At 40.4% G+C, this 21,857-nt stretch overlaps 3 protein-coding genes across 4 annotated transcripts; all 3 read right to left on the bottom strand.

Annotated features, from left to right (window-relative positions):
• Window positions 1–264: 264 nt before the first annotated feature.
• LOC108120560 (uncharacterized) lies at window positions 265–1,938 on the bottom strand. Its single transcript, XM_017234287.3, has 4 exons — window positions 1,479–1,938; window positions 1,080–1,202; window positions 871–1,002; window positions 265–474 (listed from the first exon to the last, which is right to left on the bottom strand). The coding sequence occupies exons 1-4, from the start codon at window positions 1,692–1,694 to the stop codon at window positions 391–393; spliced, it is 555 nt and encodes a 184-aa protein (XP_017089776.1). The 5' UTR covers window positions 1,695–1,938; the 3' UTR covers window positions 265–390.
• A 3,035-nt stretch (window positions 1,939–4,973) lies between these two features.
• LOC138926132 (uncharacterized) lies at window positions 4,974–5,994 on the bottom strand. Of its 2 annotated transcripts, XM_070278969.1 has the most exons (3): window positions 5,832–5,994; window positions 5,290–5,774; window positions 4,974–5,259 (listed from the first exon to the last, which is right to left on the bottom strand). In XM_070278969.1, exons 1-3 carry the CDS (start codon window positions 5,908–5,910, stop codon window positions 5,038–5,040), a joined length of 786 nt encoding a protein of 261 aa, XP_070135070.1. In that variant the 5' UTR covers window positions 5,911–5,994; the 3' UTR covers window positions 4,974–5,037. The 2 variants fall into 2 exon arrangements, with proteins under 2 accessions (XP_070135070.1, XP_070135066.1); XM_070278965.1 differs by having other exon boundaries at window positions 4,974–5,774; window positions 5,832–5,993.
• An 890-nt stretch (window positions 5,995–6,884) lies between these two features.
• LOC108120556 (uncharacterized) lies at window positions 6,885–21,583 on the bottom strand. The gene is made up of 7 exons (XM_017234278.3): window positions 21,000–21,583; window positions 11,266–11,630; window positions 11,059–11,192; window positions 10,021–10,999; window positions 9,607–9,933; window positions 8,137–8,334; window positions 6,885–7,735 (listed from the first exon to the last, which is right to left on the bottom strand). The coding sequence occupies exons 2-7, from the start codon at window positions 11,617–11,619 to the stop codon at window positions 7,250–7,252; spliced, it is 2,478 nt and encodes an 825-aa protein (XP_017089767.2). The 5' UTR covers window positions 11,620–11,630; window positions 21,000–21,583; the 3' UTR covers window positions 6,885–7,249.
• Window positions 21,584–21,857: the final 274 nt, after the last annotated feature.

The following is a 21,857-nucleotide window of genomic DNA, read 5'->3' as shown; positions in this document are numbered from 1 at the left end:
AATTTGGGCCTCAAAACTCCAGTATGTAATCCTTTAAATCAATATATCAATTATACATAAACCTACAAATACAATTATATATATTTATATGTTATATTATTAAAACAAACAGTATAGAAGAGAAACGAACAACAACAACAACTGCCTGAAAAGCAAAAACTGAAGACGAAAAACGATAACGAAGAGGCGGAAAAGGTGACGAAAGCTATTACGAATATAATTATTTTATTTAAACATACGTATATAATATATTATATTTATATTTATATTTATATCGAATTGCATTCCTACACAACATGTTCGTGCTAAGTTACAAATAAATTAAAGTATTTATTTAAATTACAAACAATAATAGTTATGATAAAAAAAAAGGAATAAACTATTGTCAAATTACAAGCCAACCAGTTTGCCGCCAATAATATCCAATTGGGCCGTAATGCCTTTGGTAACACTGCGGGCCAGCTCTTTGGGTTTCTGTTCAAGAGAGAGAGAAAGAGATTTAAGAAAAAAAAGAAAGTTATTGGTAAGTGACCTTTGCTTTAAAGGTGGGCTTAAACAAAAATAAAGGCCAACTAAGTTGCATAAGATATGAGAGGGCTAAGAAGTTGTAATGTTCATTACAAATTATACATTTTATTAAGAAATCTATCAAGTCAAGAATATCATGTCCTTGGATCCGCCCCCTTTAAAAGTAAGCAGTCACGCAAGCAGGGTCCAAGCCATTAAAGCAGTGACTCAAAAGCCCGCAATGCACTCTCCCATGTCTTATGCAACATGTGCGATGTGTTGTGATGTGTTGTGAGTGAATCGACAGCAAACAAATGAAGAAATAAACAAAACAACAAAATGTATAGCAATTTCAGCACTCACCTGTATGAAGGTGTTGAGCAGGTTGGAGAAGGCCTCGTAACCGTTGACAATGGAGCGCGAGATGCCGTCGAACATGTCGCCATTGTTGCCGTACTTTTCATGCTCGCTTATCGTGTCCAAAATGGGAACGGGCTGTGTAATAATTTATTTAAATATTTTATACAGTTAATAAAGATTTTGGTTAGTTGGGGGGCCTGAGCATCACTCACCTGAGCTATATCAGCCAACTTCTTTTGGCCTTTATCATAAATGCTTAGGACCTTGGATGGTATAGCTTCATGTTCGAGATTCACAGATTCTGCGGTTTTGGCAGGAGTTGGTAGGAGAGATATCTAAAAGGATATAGAAACATAAATATTAAATCTTAAAAATGCTTACAAAATTTGAATACAAGTTTTAGTTCTTTTTATTTGTTTCCCAAATAGGTTCTGGGTTTAGTTTTCACTCAAAACTCTGGCTTTAGTCAGTGTTTAGTCATAATACACATGGAGTATATACTAAACCCGTATGTATATATATTTTAAGTAAACTTCCCGGTATATAGATTTTTGTGCACTTGACTAATGAGACTTTGCTGCACTCTCGACCTTTCCCGCAACTCAACTCACCTTGAATCCGGCCGAGTCGCTGGCCTCTGCTTGGGCGGACTCCACGGAACTTTCGGCGGCATCGAAGGCATCCTGGGCGCCAAATTCCGCCGCTGAGACACGGGCGTCGATGGGCGTGGCACCATCAGGCGTGGCCGGGGCAATGGGCGTGCCAAAAGTGGGCGCGGCACAGTAAACAAAAGCCCAAACCAAAAATAAAACTTGCAGTTTTAACATTTTGTTTACTTTACTCGTTATATTAGAAAATAAATTTAAAAAATATATATATATTTGTATATATACTCTAGTTATAATATTTAAGAAATTTGCAATTTAAAATTCCCGTTTAAGTTCACTTTATTTAAGCCAAAAGTCCGAGCGCGTCCAAGACCAAATTTCAACTGAATAGCCGCGTCTGCGCAACGATTTTATTGGTTTAAGCCCGGTCCCGTCCACGAGGAGAGTGCTGGGGCTTTTTGAGCCGGACTTTTGAGCCAACAGTTGCTCAGTTGGCTTTTTGGCCGATTCAGTTTAGTGCGTGGCGAAGTGGTAAGCGACTTAACCGGTTAACGACTCTTAAAAGCCACTGCAAATCGCTTTTCTCAGGATTGGTAATAATAATTATTTTTTGGGAATTTTTCAATTAACCGAACTTTGCTCAAGGGGTTTATGGTTAAGGTTCAAAGTAACCTATGCTCAGAATTGGGATCTTGGTTTAACCCTTGGCTAGTAATTACATGTATTCTCTCATTTAATTATTCGAAACCCAAGTACCGGGTATAAATACTTAATAGTTTCCAAGCTTTAACCTTACCCCTTTTTAGTCCGTTTTTTTGTCAAGTGTATAGAGACAACCGATTGTAAAATTAATGACAATAACAAAAACAAAACTAAACTATAACAACAATCAGCAAGCAACTAAGAAAAGAGCCAAGCAAACCGGCAACTTGTTGCTGTCAACAAATGTTGCCGCCGCCGATGCCGCCGCCGTCTGTCGCAACAATGAGGAAGGAAACCCGCCCGGACGGAGTTGGTAGTCTTGGCTGGGTTGGCTGTTCATTAACTGATTTAGTCAGTTACTCAGTTAGTTGGTCAATCGGCAGCCAGCACCCCCGGGCACTCTGCCCTCGCCACTCAACACACTTCTCCAATCATGATGGTTGTGCAATTGTAATCCCATACACTACAAGAAATCAGATATACGAAATAAAAGAAGATGGTGTAGAGATTTAAGACACGTTTATTTATTTAAAAATAAATTACCTATATTTTTAATATAATATATAGCAATATAATATTTAATATAATATAACAAATATTAACATATTTTTCTTAAAGTGATTTAAAATAAAAAAAATCGCCAAACCGCCAACGCCGCCCACTTTTACTTTTGATTTGGACATGATTCGAGTCTTCCACTCCATCTGGCTCCTTCGATTAAGACCTCAAGCATTTGATTTATTTTCATAGGCTGGCTAGAGTGGTTTTTCTTTGGGTAACGATTATTGATTGTATTTCCTGTCTGCGATTTTTCCTTTTTCCCAGGAATATTAAAAAATAAAAACCTTTTATACTAAAAACTTAAGGTTTAAATGTATTCAAAATATTAAAAAAAAAAAATAATAAGAAAATAAGGGCTCAGCCTACCAGAGTGTATGCCTGATATCAAATGGAATAAATTACATTATAATATTAATATTTTATGAACAAATGGAAATTGTGTATGTTGCGATATCAGAATAAGGATAAAATAAAAATAATTAATTAAATCAGAAGAAGAAACAGCCGCGGCTTTTGAATCTGCCGATAACCATTAACCAAGGTTTCTTCAAAATATTTAAAGAAAAAAAAAATAATATAAGAAAATAAAGGCCCAGCGTACAAAAAAGTATGTTTATTCAGATTGAATGAATATAAGGAATAACTATTCGATTAATCACTACCCTGTTGAAATAAGGCGACTTTAAAACAAATAAAAATAAGAATATAAGAGTAACCAGTTGAACATCTAACAACCATTTTGCAGAAAATCGAAGCCTTTTTTTGTTCAAAATATTTAAATAGAAGATAATAAGCAAAGCATCCAGCAGATAAAATACTTCAAATTGAAAAGTCGTTGTTTTGTAAAAATAAGTTTAAAATTAAAAAACGTTCATTAAAATACGAAAAAAACAATCCCGTCCATATAAAGAGTCTATGGAACACGCGGTTAAGGCAATGAAAATAAAATAAAATAAAAACAAAAGTAGCCAGCTGAGCGTCTAACAACCATTTTGCAGAGAATCTAAGCCTTTTCTTGTTCAAAATATTTAAATAGAAGATAATAAGCAAAGCATCCAGCAGATAAAATCCTTCAAATTGAAAAGTCGTAGTTTTGTAAAAATAAGGTTCAAATTAAAAAACGTTCATTAAAATACGAAAAAACCATCCCGTCCATATAAAGTCTATGGAACACGCGGTTAAGGTATTATAAAATAAAAAATAAAAAAAAACAAAAGTAGCCAGCTGAGCATCTAACAACCATTTTGCAGAAAACCCAAGCTTTTTTTGGTTTAAAAAAGTAATATAAATAAAAAATAAAATAAAAATAAAAAAGAGTAGTCAGTTGAACACCTGACGACCATTTTGCAGAAAACCCAATGGGTTTTTTTTTGTTTAAAATATTTAAAAAAAAAAACATTCATTAAAATACGAAAAAAGTATCCAGTTCATATAAAGCGTCAGCTGAGCATCTGACGACCATTTTGCAGAGAACCCACTCTTTTTTTTTAATATTTAAATTAAAAGAAAATCAGGTACCAAAAAATAAAATAAAACGTGGATACAAAAAAATAAACAGAAAAATAAAAAGAAAATTTGAGACCAGAGAAAGTGTTCTTGTCGCTGTGAACACTTGGCTCTGACTGATTTGAAAACTGAACTTCGGTGACCTCCTAACATTTTGGGGCCTTTTTTGACGATTCCCGATAACTTTGAGTAATCTTTGTGCTTTTTGGATTTACCCAACACTGGCGTGCGATATTCTCTTTAAGCACTGTAAAACACTGTTTTCCCACACTAGAGGCCAAAATGTGAAAATTGCAGTAAAAAACCTTTAATAGGGTACTTCCTAAGCTTTTTAACTGCTGAATTGTTGAATTCCTAGCAGCTCTTTCAAATGAATCAAATTTTGTAAAGTTTCACCGACGCAATAGCCCACAATTTATAGAAAATACTTGTGAATTTGCTGAAAAAACAGGGCTGCCACTCTCTTTTACTAAGCGAAAGATGGTAGCTCTATATAATTCTAGCCAAAAAGTTGAATGAAAAGTTTAGATTTGGATATGAAAATGGTAGCCCTTTAGGTAAACTTTATGTCAGGAATGGGATAAGGGATCTCCACATGAATGAAACTCAGTATTTCTTAAGTAAACCATCATTTATTATGTTTCTTAAGCAATGTTTAATATGGCTGCTGTTTGTTATTCCTCGCAACTTTATGTTTATTTAAATAAAACAATCCTTTTAAGAGGACAATTAGTTTATTATTTATTGGAAAAAAGTGCATATAATTTTTCCATTTAATTGGCCAACTTTCAGTTCAAGCTGGGTAAGTGCCACCGTTATCCGATGGCATCCAAATTGGGTCCAACTTGTAGCCCTCATCGTAGATGATCTCGTCGCCAATTTTCACCACCAGGGGCTTCGGGCCTTCGGACTTGGGTTTCACGAGCTTCATCAAATTACGAGGAACCTCCGTGGCACGGGCAGTAGAAAATCCACGAGCTGGGAGGTGACGAGCTGGCGGGGCGCGAGCTGGGAGGTGACGAGCTGGCGGGGCGCGAGCTGGGAGGTGACGAGCTGGCGGGGCGCGAGCTGGCAGGTGGCGAGATGGTGGGGCGCGAGATGGCACGTGGCGATATGGCGATTGGCGATATGGCGATTGGCGATATGAGCGTCCAACAAAAGAGCTTGATGGACCAAACTTCAAAATGCCAGCCTTCGATGTAACATACTTCGATGTACAAATCCTTGATGATTCAGACTTCGATGCGCCAGCGTTTGATGTGCCAGAAGGTTCCTCGCGCATCTTGACCTCGTCACCTGTAGTTTTTTGCTCCAGCACCCGCTTCAGTGTATCGATCTGACGATGTAGATCCTCCATGCGCTTCTTCTTGGCCAGGGATTCGGCTTGAGCGTTTTGCTGCTCACGGTAGGCCGGGCCGAAGAAGTGCGTCCGCTCGAAGTGACGGCGCAGTTCGTCACTGGTCGGATTGCGTCCAAATCCCGGGCGATCTAGCTGCCACGATGGCTGTACATGACGCTCGTAGTAGTCATCTAAACGGAACTGGAGAAAGTCCACCAAATTGGTAACAAATGCATCACAATGCTTACCCAGCGACATGAAGGCTGCACTTCCAGTTAAAAAATTCATCTCCCGCGTAAGACATATTTTCTTTTCGTTGCGTTCCATTTTCTTGAAAGTTTTTTTTTTGGCGTAGTTCTGAAGAATTATGGAAGTGGAACTTTTTTCCTCGATTATCGTTCAGTCAGTGACAGGACGTGAAAATATCGAGAAACGGAGACTGAAAGTCGATCAATGGGGCTATTATGAGCTATCGATTCCAGTGACTAAAGAGGTAGAGTAACTCCAAAATTTTTGAATTTTGGCTTTTTTAAATTAATAATTAATTTATTATTTAATAAATGCTAGGCTATTTTTAAGAAATGTCTAGAAGAACCTCAAAGATTGCTGATGGTGGTTTCAAAAATATTTGAAACTTGAAGTTTTTCAAACTAAATCCTCGAAGCTCTTTAGCTTTATGATATATCTTATATTTTTAATAAGAATGCTTTAAATAAATATAGAAATAAATGGTTTTTAGAGTTTGTGACTTTTTATCGAAAGTTTTCAATTCAAAAAAACGGTCAAAAAAAGTGTTTAAAAATTGGGTCAACCAAGAATTGAAGGACGATGAAGTTTATCGATTTCTGAGAGGGAATCCGTGTTAGGAATAAGAATAACCGTGTAAATATACTTACATATTATATATCGGAAGAAAAGAATAAAAAGTAATAATAGATATAAATATCATATAGCCAAAAAACACAATAGTCTTCTTTAAAGATTTTAATAAAAATCAGATCCAAGAAGATCCAGGTATAATATAGTTAGATCTCTAAATAGACTTTCATTCTTTCCTTTTTTTTATGAAACTGCAACCGATATTTAATCGTTTTTCAATATAATCCCCCAACACTTGGCCAATTCTTACCCTTTATGTTGCCATTTTTTTTTAATTAAAGGTGATTCCGATTCCAATCTCTGGAAATACACCTGTACCCCCCATATCTTAATAGTTGAAATGTAATTGAGTTTTCTTAATAAAACATGACGCCATTGGCTAAATATTTGAGGGCTCTTATCGGAAACGCTTTTGCTTTTTGTTTGGATGTATTGTATGGAAGTTTATTTATGTATTTATATAGGTATTATATCTAGTTCTAGGTAATATGATTTGTTTTCTGCTCCGCCGTTTTGTTTGCATTGGAAACTCGAGCAAACAAAGTCTGGCTTGTGGGTTATGTACAGTGTTTATTAAATAATAGAAACTAGCGATGCAATATTTTCAACAAAAATACAATTAAAATTATGGAAATAGTTAGATGTGTAGAGCAAAAAAAAAAAAGGATGCGAATATGATAGGTATTTATAGATATTATATGCCGCTGCAAGTCCGATTTTGTACTCTCCTCCCTCTCGTCTTGTTTTCTTTTTGAAAGATATTGCACAATGGATGTATCCTTGAAGTTTAGTTCCCAAACTTGATGGACTTTTCGGGATGCTGGCTTGTTCCATGATTGAAGCTGGCGCTGCTCCTTTGGTTTCCGTTTTTCAGGATGCCATTCGAGCCGGCCTCTCCGTTCATTTTTCGCAGAGTTTCTCGTTTTCCGGCCCTCTGATCGCCGTACTCCCCAATGGTCACTGTACCGAGCCGCAGGGTTCTCCTTTGCTGCTGCTGAAGGGATGCACTTGCTCCCGATCCCGATCCTGTGGCGTTGCCATTATTCCCACGCAGTTGAACGGCGTCGTAGTCGGGCTGGGGAGTTATGGGGGGCCGGAAGCCACCGACACTGATGCTGGCACTCCTCATGGGCGACATGGGCTGCTTGACCTTGGCCAAGCTGCCATTGCCCGGGACATTGCCATTTCCGTGTCCGCTGCCATTTGCTGTTCCATTTCCGGTTATTAGCTTGGCCGGCAGTTGCTTGGGCTGTGGATTGGCAAACTGTGGTGGCTGGAAAATATAAAAAGAAAGTGATTCTTTAAAATATTTATAAAATAATGCAGTTTTTTAAATGATCTTGGTAAGCCTTTAGAACTCTCTATAGTAGCTTTTAAAATGTTATTTATATTTTTAAGATTACTTTGTTTATCTAAAAAAAACAATTTGTTTTTGTGACAAATTCTGTCATTCTTGAAGATTACGCGATATATTTGGATAAGCTGATTCATATTCAGATAAGACAGGTCTTCAAAGGTATAATTATCTATTAATAATATATTAACAAACTTTTTCTTAAAAAAATATCCAGTGATAAAAAATATTTTCCAGAACATTCTTTAAATTCTTTTATTATTTTGTTTAAATTTTGAATTAATTTTTATGCTTTTTTTTTTTTTAAATTATTTGCTTACCGGGGGCGGAAGCTCGGGCGATCCATTGGCGCTGTTACCATTTCCGTTCGCCGGTTTGGCTCCATTTTGTGGCAGGCGACTCTGGCTGTTGCGATTGTTGGTAAGAGCATTGTTGGCAAAAGCGTTGCTATTGTTACTGTTGCGATAGCTGCTATCATCGGGCATAATCGAGGTGCGTTTTAGCGTCTCACCACGTTCCTGCAAAAAAAATCCAACAAATCATTAAAAAAAAAATAATGGAAAATATTTATAAGATTTGAGAAAAGCAATTTCCACCAAAATATACCTCATAGGTGGACATGGTGACGAGAGGACGACCCATGCTGACTGGTCGCATGGTGGGCATGGACCTCGCCCCGCCTGCTGGCCACTCCTCCTCGCCCCCGCCTCCTGGACGGTTCTTCGTTCGCAACAAACTCATTCCGGCCGCCGGAAAACCAAACAAAAAATAATCGAACCGCTCAACAGAAAATTCTGGGCAAGACTGAACGCCACCGGCTGGGACGATACTGCAACTCGCCCGATTCCCTCCAACTGATTAGATAAAGCCATTGAGGAACAGTCACAGTTAACAGGCCCCCCCCCCCCCCCCCCCCCCCCCCCCCCCCCCCCACCTCCTCTCTTGGCCGACTTTGTTGTTGGCCCAGCTTTTGTTTTGGTTCCTCTGGTTTTCACTCAGAGAGTGGGGGAGACTCACGGATGACTCACCCCATCGCACGTCTGCTTTTGGCCATAATTGTTGGCCAAAGTAATGGCCTATAATGGCCACAAATCACAATCGAAGTGTCATCGTTGGCACCGGGGCCATTTCTAATTCTAATGCAATTCACAAAAAGTAATCAGTCCCAGTGATAACATATCGATAAGTTGCATAATAATCGGTGGATTTTCAAAGGAAGCCTCCTTAAAATTGATTTGTGGATTTGTCGTAAGCTTATCGGCCATAAATTAGTTTGAAAAATGATTGCAAAATATTAAATATGAAAAGTAATTAAAATTAAATGAGATTAGGCCAAAAGAGTGTTTCGATATAATGTTAAATAATCGCTGGAAATTCGATTAAAGCGATTACTTTTGGTTTTAAGAAGTGGGTATATTTTATTATCAGAAGCTTATCGAAAACCTATAAACTGACTTCTTCTCCCCCTTGGGATCTCTTAACTTGACCCGTTATTATGATTCATTTTGATTAACACTTATCGATAACTGATAACTAATGAAGTCGATCCAATCTGACCGATAAGATGCCATCAAACCGCCATCCAATCAACACCCTCTCATTCAGAAAACCCTCTTACCTATCAAGTGGCTTGAGTACTCGAGATGTGTGCATTGTTGTTGTTGTTGTTGGGTAACAACTTTTGAATAACTGGGCCAAAACAAGTGCAGCTAACAGAGCCCTCTCCGATCTCTTGACCTTTTCCAAGTAGCCAGCAATACATATACTATATATGTATTATTGTTGCTCACCTTGTGCTCACTCTCATGGAACCCGTTCCTGAACATTCGTTGGTGAGCCCGCTTGAATTCATCCATCAGCGCCGTATGCTGGTCGGCACCTGCTGCTCCTCCAGTGGCGCCTCCATTAGCACCTCCACCTCCGCCAGATCCCAGGGTATTATTGCGATCGCTGCCCGGGGAGGTAACACCGCTTCTCTGACGATGTGGCACTGAACCATTCGATATGGAGCCTCTATGGTGATGGAGGCCATGTCCACTTCCATTACCATTTCCATTTGTAATCCCACTGCCATCGCGTTCTCTATCTCGATTATTGTTGCGCTGCTGTTGCTGTTTCTGAAATTTTGTTACATTTTTTATAAAAAAGGCTATCGAGTTCCCAATCCCCAATCCCAGTTGCTCCAGTCAGTGCCCTTCCCTTACCTCTTTGCGTTTCTTGAGCTCCTCGTTTATGGCACTGGAGAGACTGCTGCCGTTGATGCCACCACCGCCAGTGGCTGTTCCATCAATCATGGCAGGAGGCGGTGGAACAGGTGCTCCAGATCCAGTTCCCGATCCAGATACTAGTCCAGAGGCAGCTGCTGATCTGGCGATGGATCCTGATCCTGCGGAGTTGACTGGTCGCAGGTGAGTGCGTTTCATGGTGGTGCTGCGAGACACCGACTGGCTGCGCGAAGAGGAACCTGATACGGAGCTAGAGCCCGAGCCGGAAACAGTGCCGGAACCAGAAGCCGAACCCGATCCGGAAACAAAGCCCGCACTGGCGATGTAAGTGTTGTTAATGGAGGTACCATTCTCCGTCAGTTTGATGATCGTTTTGTTCATCTGCTTGTGTACTTCCACGTTTTGTGACCAGTTGGCATTGCCGGAGACCGCACCGGCCACACCTCCATTGCCAGCCTCCTCTCTGACAGCGGTGAGGCGCTTGGACTTGGCATCCGCCCAGCAGGGACTCTGATCGCCGGTCACCGAACTGGCGGAGCTGTTGTAGCCACTGGACTCGCCCGGAAACAGATCGCAGCCGGCCGCCGTCCGCACCACCATGTCCAGCTTGCTGCTGCTCTTCATCACGGCCACCGCCTCCGAGAACAGGACGTCCGAGAAGTCGATGCTGTTGACGCTGAGGATCTGGTCGCCCGGCCGCAGACCCGCCTCCCTCGCCACACTCCGCTCCTTGGTGAACTGCACAAAGATGCCGGGCTTCCATTCCGGTCCCTTGCATATGCCCAGGCCCAGTTTGGTGCGGGGTGCCACGTGCAGGACTACATTGATATCCCGACTCCCGCCGCCACTGCCCGCCAAGCCCCGCCCTCTATCCACGGCCTTGAAGGAGCTCTCGGAGGGGGTGCCACTCACGCTGGGCAGCTTCACGACGCTCCAGGACAGGCGCTCCTCGGGCTGACTGAAAGGTAAGCGTTTGGATTAATGGATGATCTGGGTATAATCCAGTGGAGCACTCACTCTCTGACCGGCAGCATGCCCACACCTCGCACCTTCATCGTGACCCGGTCCTGGCTGGCCACCAGTTGGATGAACTCCTTGTGCACCGCGTCGTCCAGTCGAAAACCATTGATGCGCAGAATTTGATCGCCAATCTGGAAGGGAGTGACTCGAATGAGCTCGAATTTGGAGCACTGGAAGCCATCACGTCCGCGGAACGTGACTTACCCGTAGACCCTTCAGCTGCGCCTCTCCCCCGTGCTCCACATGGGAGACGAAGAACCCAGTGCCGTGCTCCCGTCCCCCGCGCACAGCAAAGCCGTACGTACTGCCGCGCTCCGGGCCGCCGACGAGGAGACGCCTCTGATGGGGCCGCACCAGACGGAGGACGCGCAGCCGGGAGCTGGCCGGGATGGCGCACCACGAGGAGGCGGCTGTGGTGGTCAGGGTCATGACGTCGCTGGAGGCCGAGCTGGTCGTCGATCCCTGCATGCTGCTGCTGCAGTCCGTCGACGTGGAGACGGAGGCAGAGCCGGTTACCGAGGCGGCGGCGGAGACAGAGGACGCCGTCATCGTCATCATTTTAAAAGGATCTGGTGAGTACATAATATTTTTTTAATCTCAATATTCTAATTCAATAAATCGAGGGTTTACTGTAGAATACTAAAGTGCCAAAACAAAAAAATCCTAAAATTCAATCAAGCGCTTCGGTTTCATGCGAAAGTTAAAGAAAGTGGGGAGTGTCGGCCCCTTGCCGCTGGCCACTCCCCCACTTCTCCCCCTATCCTACAATTGGCTACGTGCAACGACTGACAAGTAATACACCAAAAAATAAATAAAGAATGCAATACATGAGCAAAACTTGAACTTGCAATCGAAATTTCCCAAATTGGGTCACACGCATCGCAAGAGTCGGTGGCGGCTGTCGGCTGTCGGATGAGGAGGATGGTGGTGGCTCTGCCACTTGGTGGTGCCGCTGCTGGTAGTAAGTAATGCCTGCTTTCACGCACCACTGCCAGCTTGAAGAAACAACAACAAAAAAAACAACCAAATAAAGAGATCTGCGACGATTCGCGTTCACCATTCGCATAATTTCACTTTTTCACGTAATTCTATGCTTCACTTGAAACGCCATTGCCTTCAAAAGGTAAAAGTAAATTTAAAAAAAAAAATTATAGACATTTGTTTTAATGTTTATTAATTAAATTATGAACTAGATAATAGCACTAGCAAGTCTAATACTTTATTTATTTTTAATAAAAAGGCCTGATGTCAGTGGCCTGTTTGAGTTTCGATTTCTTACTTTTAAAATTTGATTTAAAATATTAAAGGTTTCTAAGAGATAATAAAATATTTATTTTAATAAAATCTAATGTCATTAAAGTCTTTTTAAGAAAAACTTGAATCAATAAATAGGTTCTCTTTAAAAGTAATTGAATTTTACAATTTGCTCTGTCGAGTCTATCTAGCAATTACCCGGCCATGTGATCTCTCATCTCTCATATTGCAATAACCCCTTAAAAAAAAATAATAAAAAATAGCTTGACTTGTGGACTTGAATTGAAGGCATAGTTAGAAGCGATTTGTTATTTTTTTTTTAACTGCTCCAACTGCCATATAAATCATTTACATCGTTTTTTAAGCTTCGCCGCGCACTGTTAAAGTTCAACTCACTTACTTACGACCCGAACACTGAATTGGCTGCCAGAGGGGGGCGTGGGGGGGTGAGGTGTTTTGGCCACAAATTGCCTCAGTTACCCACTTAAGCTAACAACAACAACAAAAGCAGAGTCATAACAAACTCCAAACTGACGCAACTGGCAATTACTCGAATCAAAACATTTATAATTGCCCGGCAACCTAATGATGAAATATGAATCGGAATTGGGAATCGGGAATCGGAATTCGAATTTTTTTGAATTGCAATCCAAATGTGAAAAAGAAATAAATCATTTAATAATAAATATAGGGAGTTGCCTTTGATAATAATGGCTGGAGAGAAAACTTGGCCAAAAGCGAATGCAATATTTAATCATAGAATTGGCCAACGCACATGGCCAGGTAGTTATCGTTTGAGAAATTAATGGCTATATTATATTAATAGCTATTGTATCACTAAAAGAAAGGCTCACATATCTTGAGAAATTTTAATCAATTTTAGTTAACAAAGTGGCTCAAATTGGAAAGATTGGTACGAGTGGTTTGGCAAGAAATAATATTGCTTATGAGTGTATTTCATTATTTGGTGGAGAATCAATGGTTATGGTTTATAAAAGTGTAAATTATAACTAATTTTTACTATAAACTAATTGAGACTATAAACTATATATTTTTTGTTTAATTTTTTAATTTTAAAAACCTTAAAACCTTTTGAAAAGAAAGCTCATAAATCATTCAAGTGGCGCCCGTACCTCTGCGTAGAAAATAAATATATTTAAAGAACCCTGATCGCTCATCGAACTCTGACAGTAAGTGTCTCTATATAGACAAGTAATGTATTATTTAAAAGAGAAATTCTTTTGTTATATTTTTTTCTTATAAAAGAATTCAAACTGAAACCGAAACTGAAACCGACAAAAAAAAAGACAGACAGACACAACATGAACTCGCCAAGAAACTCGAGCAAGCGTGATTATCAATTTAAAGAGAAGTGTTGCTAATGTGACTCCAACGAATCTGAATCTCGATCCGGAATATATACCTATAAGTATTCCAAACCAAAAGAAAAAAAAAGAAATGGAAATGGGAAAACACTTAACGCGCTTGTCACGCACATGTACTGGGTAGATGGGCGGGGTTTTTGGTTTCTTGGGTCTTGTTGGGCTTTTTTTTCAGAACAACCCAAAAAAAAAAAAAGACACTATATAGTAGTACCCCACATATGTACGTGAGCTGAGAAAAAAAACTGGATGCTGGACCAGCAAAAAAAAAAAGCAAACTAAAATTATCATATGCGGAGAAAGTCCATGTCCATGTCCAAATAATTACTACATTTTTGCTGCTTAAGAAGAAGCATCCGCATAAAAAAATAAACAACAAAAACAATAACAACTTGGCCATAAAAAAAAAGTCGCTTTTTTTTTGTTGTTAGCGGAACGGAAAAATTTCTTTGGAAATTTGTATGGAAATAAAAATCAGCCAATGGTCAGATTTAGATTCAGATTCGGATTCAGAGTCACTGACAGCAGCAATTGTGGCTGCCACACCATGTTGCTTGTTATTTCTTTCTTTTTGTTTTGTTTTAAACTTTGAAGCCCCTCTGTGTTTTTTCAATTAAAGTTTTAAGCAAAAGCCGAGCAATTGCCAAACGGAAACCGTACGGAAAGTGTCAACACGAATCCGAGAGGCGTGACAGGAAGCGGCAGTACCACAGCCACCAGCAACAACAACAACTCATTAGAACTAATTGCCGAAGGGGTTAACAGAGGGGGGAAAGACTGGCTAGTGGGGGGCATGGTCATGGGGCACTTTTGTGTGGCAGTTGCTGCTGCTCGGGCAGGTGAAAGGCCGTCAAAGATGATGGCCAGTGGTTGGGTTTAAGCCCTGTTTTGTTAGCTGTTACTTTCTGCTGTTGCACTTGTTTGGCTTGAAACTTAATTGTAACTGCCAAATAATTTGTAGCAGCCACAAGAAACTACAAAAAAAGAGATTATCATTATTATTATTATTATTATTACTATTATGGCTGCGACTGGCGGTGGCTCTCTTTCTCTGTGGAAAGCCAAAAAGGGAGCGGCAAGTTGCAGGTTGCAAGTTACCAACCAACCAACTGCCGATTGCCGATTGCCAGTTGCCAGTTGCAAGACAGGTCAGGAAACTGTTGCATTTAGAGAGATGAAATCTAAACTAAGCCACCGATAATTGCCACTAATTTGTGGCATTGCCGAGATGCCAAATTGAAAGCGGATGTGGGATGAATTTTTATCAATACTTGTTAATCGACTTGACCGTGCCGAGTTTGTATTTATTTATTTAATTGCTTAAAGGTTACTTATTAAATTAATTGTTATAGGATATTTTTTTATAGAGTGGAGCATGGAGGTTTTCGAGCATGCTATTATTTGAGAAATGGACAGTTTTTAAAAGAAAAGTCAAAAAACAAGCAATTAAAACTAAAAATTAAGCTTAATATGACATCAAAGCTTAAGCATTAAACCTTATTATTATATTACACAAAAACTCTAAATTATTCAATTAATAAGTAAACTAAATTTTTCTAATTTTAATTAAATGAATCTTTGAATTTCTATCTTTTTTTGCGAAATAAAGTCATCACCCTAGGACCCTAGGAGGAGGGGTGCCCCTTATCTGGGGCTTTGGATTCCAAAAACTGCACCCCATGATTTCCCAAGGGAGGGGAGAGGAGGGAGTAGCCATCAAAAGCGGGGTCGGGTCGTGTCAAATACCAGTGTTCCATCATCAGACTGATTTATCTCGGCAGCTGCCAAAGTCGCGTTCGTTGCCTAAGTCTTTCGATTCAAAGATTACAAAAATGAGAAAAAAAATCATTTGAAAATTTTTGTCTCTGAATGGTGACAGAGGAGGGCGGGTCTCTGAGATCATTGGGCAGGGTTTTTTAATTGCTCACGTGTGGAGGCAGCAACAACAGTAGCTGCCAGCAACCCTTTGGCGGCAATTCAAATGAAAATATTTGCACGTATTGCTCATATACGTTTTTCTCAAGTGATTTTCAAAATCATTTTCATATTTGAATAAGCCTTGTTTGTTTGTTACTCGTTTTTTTTTCTTTCCCGGGGAAAGGGGGCCAATAAAGAAATGCCTGGTTCAGCTTGGCTGACTGCCGTTGATGTTGCTACTTTGGCATAAGAAAGAAATTATAATAAATAAAAGAGAAATTTCTGTCGAATTTGTCCGTTGGACAGGCAGGCAGGCAGCAAGCACACGTGTGTGAGTCAGAGAGATGTTGCATGTTGTATGGCTAGTTTGCAACTGCAACTGCACCTGCGCCTTAAAGCCTGAGCTTTTACTTCCGCCGACTGCAATCAGGCACCAAACGCACGACTGACAACGTGACAAATTGTCGATAATCTATAGTTAGGCATCCTTTTTTTTTTCCCATATGGATGGAGGATGGTTGCATCCTCCTCCACCACCTCCACCTCCACTACCATCTGCCGCCACAAAACGAATACTTGTGGTGAAACTTTTGTTGTTGCTTATCGCCAAAATTTGCAAGCAATGTCAAACGTGGGTTATGCCACCAGCCAGGCAGCCAGGCAGCAGACAAACCGAAGAGGATGCGCCAAAACCATGGCCATAATCGTGATGCAGCAGCCGGCAACTCCATAAATACCAAACGCCAATGCTGCAAGGAGACAACATTGCAGCTGCAGGCTAAGTAGCTTGGTAGCTGGATAGCTGGGATCTGGGATCGACTGCTCCTTTGCCCGGAGAAAGCTGCTGTGCTGAGCTGTGCACTTTTACTCCACCGGCTCATTTTAATTGCAGAACATTAACAACACAAAAGGGAAGCAGCCGATGAAGAAGAAGGCCTACAACAACCCGACTTTCACCTTCGGGGCCAATTAAATGCAGCTTATGCAACATGCAACCTTGTGCCTTGTGACATCAGCCGCATCATCAATTGTCTAACTGGCCCTTGGCTATCCACAAGGTCTTCCTCTCTAAGCTTTAAAACAGTTCATAAATCAAAACTTAAATAATTAAATAGTTGAAAATATTTAGAAGCTGTTGTATGACGACTGGTTGTCATCATAAGTTGAGTGTTTTAAGTGCCACAGGGGCTGGTATTTATGTATGTGGCAATATGACAATCAGGCACATCATCAGTGGCACAAACATCAGATAGTTGGGGGAGTGGCGGAGGGGTGCTTCCAGACAATTTAAATTTTGCGCTTCAAATCATTCAGAGTTTGATTGCGTGCAAGATGAGCCTGCCTCTTCATTTGCCTGATTGCGTCAGGCTGGAAATTGGCAGCAACACTTGCAACAGCAACATATAGCTGCACAATGGTTGGATAAAATGGCACCAGCATTGTACAGCTCTTGGTGTTTACTTTTGTAAAGTCCACTGTTTCGGCAGCGAAATGCAACACCACTAACTAACACCAGCAACAGCATCAGAGGCATCTGTGGCAACTTCAGCAACTGCGGCAGCATCATCATCAGCCTTAGCTGCTATTGAACTTTTGCTATTTTGGCCAAGATTCTCACACACCTGCTGAGCCGAGCTGAGCTGAGCGGAGCCAGCCACCCACTTGCAGCGTGTGAAACGTTGCTGCAACAAGACTCTGTTTCAAGTACGTTTGCTGCCTTAATGTTGCGCCCTAATACCAAGTAAGACGAAGGGGCGTGCCACTTGGGTAAATGACCGCTGATGGCGGCAACGAAAAAAATTGAATTGTTTTGCATAAATTGATGTTTCGTCTGTAATTTCTGTTGTTTTTTTTTTTCTTTCAGCTTCTTTGGTGTTGGTGGTGTTTTAATTGAAGTACATTGTTGGCCTGTTCCTTGTTAACCCCTCCCTTACACTGAAAGAAACTCGGTTCCAAACAGTTATGATTTTCCACAAGACTTGAGATGGTGATTGAAAGACAGTCTTGGAGCTGTCTTTTAAAAGCAAAAGTGTGTAAAGTTTTCCAAATTGATGAAATTACACTAAAAAAAACTAAAAACTTTAAACTAAAGTAATTAAATAAACTAAATATTAAGACAAAAATTCCTAATCCCTTCCCAAAACCTGTATAACTCTTGTTTAGTTTCTATAACTTTTTTTTCTTAGTGTAGTTATGTCTACTTGCCCCCTTTACCCCCTCTAGCTAGCCAGGCCCACGCTCCCACAGCAGCTGGCATATCCAAATCCCACAGCAAAGCCAAGGAGATGGAGCAGCAAACGTGCCACAGCTGGCGGCCCAGCTGCCACTTCTTGCTGCCACTTGGCGGACCAAAGGGGCGGGCCATCTGGCTCTGGGGAGGAGGCGTGGTGGCGGAGGCGGCCGGGAAACTGGATTGAATGGGCGCGGCCTTAGTGGCTTGGTGGCGGCTCACAGGCTGCTAGCATCTGCAGATCATCTCCTTCTTGCCACAGCGAAAGTTGCAAGCGAAATCTAGACAAGAAGGCGCATTCTGGAGCGGCACGGAGCATGGAGCACGGAGGGCAATGGACTATAATCTGGGATTTAACAGGGTAAGTAAGAGGGTATATATAGAAGGGTATATAAGGGATATAAGCCAGCCTAGACTTCTGGGTCTTGAGGATAGGATACTATCTTATTCTTAAACTTCTTCTAAGCTAGATTCTCCATGAGGTTTCTATACTTGCTGAGCTTTCTATATCTTATCACATCTCTCATATTATTATTAGTTACTATAATAATCATAATCCAACCTGGACTGGAATCCAATCTTCTTGAACTTGATCATTATATGAACTTCCTATATACCTTTAGCTTCTAAACCTTAGAGTTTTAACCACTCTCCCTCATATTCCTAATCATATCTCTGATATTATTACCAATATCTCTTAATACTGTCTATAGAAAACGTTCCTCTAAAAATCATAAACCTGTTCAACAAAAAAAAAACCCTTCTCGTTAACCCCATAAGCTTTTTACTCTAATTACCGAAGATAAACATAAACTAACGTTTACTTAGCCAAGATTTGGCAACGGTTGCCAGTGGGTTAACTCTACTTACTGGCTAAGACTCTGGCTCAGACACTGGCTTATCCTATTCCGCAAAATGCCAGCCAGTAGAAAATCCAACCAGTCCAACAGTCGCCGCCACCAAACTCTGTCCCTGTGTCCGCTGGTCCGTCTTGTCCGCTTGGCCAAAAATGCCATCTGAGGCTAACTGGGCGGCATGGCAAGGCAGCCCACCGCGAACTGGTTGCCCAGGCCGATGGTGGCAACGGGCTTGAATTACAAAAGGAGCCTGAACTAAGTTGAGAGCTAGAGCCGAAGCCAGAGCCTGGGCAACCGCTTTGCTTTTTATTATAATTTCAGTTTTGTGTATCTATGAGATACGCGCAACGTGAATTGGCATTTTCCATTTGGCAATTTGCATGTGCAACGAATGTCCATTGATTGCAATATTGAAATATTGATTGCAATATGGATGCCCTCTCCCAGACATATCCATATGGCGGAAAATCAGGAAAAACTGTCCGGGTAATTAAGGCAGCATTAACGCCCCATCATCATGGGAATAAGATAGCGATGATCATCATCATCATCATCATCATCATGATGACGAGCGATGACGAGGCCAAAATCGTTGGCCAGGAAATGCAATTAACCGATTGGCCCACAACAAGAGGTGGTATTCGAAAGTCTCAGTTGGTGTTGTAGGGGGTGGGGTGGGGGGGTTTTGTTGTTGGCTGCCTTACCGCAGGCCTCTTGGCCAGGTGCTGCTCGCCAGGTAAGTCGTCTACCTACATCGGTATCTGTGTGTGTGTGAGCTTGCGTCTCGAGTATCCAAATTGCTGGCGGGGATTGCATAAGAAGCCTGGCTCTCCAGCCTGTTGTCCAGCCATTCCATTCAAGACCCGGCTCAATCAGTTGGCCAGGCCATCCATCAATCATAACCCAGAGCCCCGGCTAATTTCCTCTCCACTCCACTCCAGAATCTATTCTGCTAATTGATTCCAGAATTTCAATTTTCAAACCTTATCAGCCCGCCTGTAGAATCTTTAGAGCATTGCTCTTTCATGGTAATTACTTTTCTTTTCTTCTCTCTCTCTCTCTCTTACCTTTCTTTTCTATCTCTTTCTCTGTCTGGGTCTGAATCTATAAGCCCCCATAATTTTGCGGGCAATTTATCAGAAGCCTCGTCTGCTATCAATGAGGTGTTCAATCACTTGGCCAAAACCATTAATCACAGGGAGCTCTGATTGGTTTCTGGATGGTTTTGTTTTAAGCTTATATCTATGATCTGAGAACTTGGAAAATATTTTAAAAATTGTATACTACTTAATTGGAAAATTAATATAACGATCTATTTAAATCATATTTTTACCTGTATGTAAAAAAATAGTGTAGTTCTCTCTCTCGAAAATAATTGCAATTGAAGGCCCTAACGCTATTACTGCATTCTTTGTTTGTTAGTCTTCGTTTTTTAAATTAAGAAATCATCTTAAGTAAATAAATAAATTTTTTTTATGACTATTAGATCATTCTTTTCAATCAACTTTTTCACCTAAAAAGCTCCTAAACCTTAAACTAAACTATATACATATTTAAAAAATGGAGAATAAAGGACTCATTCTAAATAATATTTTGTTTTGGATTTTCCGTCTTATAACAATCTGCAATAATATAATAATTTTTAACTTGTAATTTTCTAATTTCTTGCACTGTTTTAGTAGGTGACGAAGGGCCACAAGAAGGTGCGCAAGGATTCTAGACTTATTTCAGCTTCTATTTAAAGTATATATATTTATTTAACAACTTTTTAGATCATTTCTATCATCTTTAATAAACATCAAAACATATTCTCTTAAAAATATAATTTTAAACAATTTCAATTAAAAAAAAAGCCCCAATTTCCTGCCAAATAGCTGCCGAATTTTCCAAAAGAAGACCCATTGAGAACTTTCTTCTCACATCTCTGTTTATTTGGCTTGAACTTCAAAGTATTTAGAGCAGATCAAACACGAAACTAACAAATAACAATAATAAAAAATACTTGCAAGGCCGCGTCATGGAGTCACAATTAACGTATTATTTATAAATATTTTTTTGGAAAAATTGTGTCGCCCGTTAAGCGGCTTACCGATTACAGGCTACCAAGACGACAACTAATAATAACAAACCAAGGTATTCTTTTTCTCTTCTCTACCAGTATTTTTAACAATCAACAAATGAAGAAACCCAGGCATTAAATTACAATTCCCACACACATGGCTTTTGCTAAGTACTTCATGGTGTTGCAATTCTTGGTATTTCTATACTAGTTTTTTTTGCTATTTTTTTTTTATTTACCTCATTTGCGGTTTGGAAGTCCCCAGAAGAATGTTGAGCAGAAGACGCAGAGGAAGAGGCGGCGGTAGAATCTCCAGCGAAATACTCGAATCTTGGCAATTAGAGCGCGACAAAAATAATAAAAACAACAACAACACAGGGCACACACACGCAATTATTGCTGAATATTTGCAAACTGCAGAAAAAAGCGCAAGCCAACCAAAAAAAATCCAAAAAAAAAAAAACAGAACACGAAGATAAAAAATAAACTTCAACTGAGGCTAAAAAAAAAAGACGCGCTGCACTTTACACTTTTGTGGCTTGAAGCGCTCAGGTGAGACAGAAGACAGGTGCAACGGTTGCACTTTCAGCACTTTATTTTTTCCGGCTCTCGGTAGAATCTCAAAAGTAAGCCAAAATCACTCCACAAAGAAAACAAAAAATGTGTTTTTTAAGCCAATATGTAAAATTGGCAATTTAAATGTTTTGTGTTTATTTTTTAGATTACAGCGCGCTTTTTTTTTTGGGAGAAGTGTATTCCTCGTAGTTCCCCAGAAGTCGCGAGTTTCTCCGTACTGCCGATGCGAAGTTCCCAACAGGCAGCCACAAATTGAAGCGCCAATGAAGTTTAGGAATCGTCGTCACAGTAACCGCGCCACCTGAGGCAGCGTTGCCACTTTCCACAAAAGCCGCCAGAAAAAAGCTATAAAGCACAGGGTGCTCTTGCTCATTGCGCGGGAAAGCTAATTGAATTTAAAATCTGTTTGAGGGCCTACAAGTATTATTGAAACATAGATCCGAAAACAAATGCTGTTGTTTTTATCTAAGTTTAGAGTAGTTTTTTTTAAACGATTACTAATGAAAATGCATTTTAATAAT

This window comes from Drosophila bipectinata, chromosome XL (assembly GCF_030179905.1).
Source record: "Drosophila bipectinata strain 14024-0381.07 chromosome XL, DbipHiC1v2, whole genome shotgun sequence".
In the NCBI taxonomy this organism is placed as follows: Eukaryota; Metazoa; Arthropoda; class Insecta; order Diptera; family Drosophilidae; genus Drosophila; species Drosophila bipectinata.
This window is presented reverse-complemented; position numbering and strand designations above follow the sequence as displayed.

Coding starts and splice junctions, on each gene's coding strand:
- LOC108120560 (XM_017234287.3), bottom strand. CDS start 1,694: ATGTTAAAACTGCAAGTTTTATTTTTGGTTTGGGCTTTTGTTTACTGT. Junction 1,003..1,079: donor AGTTGGCTGATATAGCTCAG/GTGAGTGATGCT, acceptor ATTATTACACAG/CCCGTTCCCATTTTGGACAC. Junction 475..870: donor TGCTCAACACCTTCATACAG/GTGAGTGCTGAA, acceptor TCTCTTGAACAG/AAACCCAAAGAGCTGGCCCG.
- LOC108120556 (XM_017234278.3), bottom strand. CDS start 11,619: ATGATGACGATGACGGCGTCCTCTGTCTCCGCCGCCGCCTCGGTAACC. Junction 11,000..11,058: donor GGCATGCTGCCGGTCAGAGA/GTGAGTGCTCCA, acceptor CTTACCTTTCAG/TCAGCCCGAGGAGCGCCTGT. Junction 8,335..9,606: donor TCCATGAGAGTGAGCACAAG/GTGAGCAACAAT, acceptor TTTTTTTTGCAG/GAACGTGGTGAGACGCTAAA.
- LOC138926132 (XM_070278965.1), bottom strand. CDS start 5,910: ATGGAACGCAACGAAAAGAAAATATGTCTTACGCGGGAGATGAATTTT. Junction 5,775..5,831: donor TGCAGCCTTCATGTCGCTGG/GTAAGCATTGTG, acceptor AGTTCCGTTTAG/ATGACTACTACGAGCGTCAT.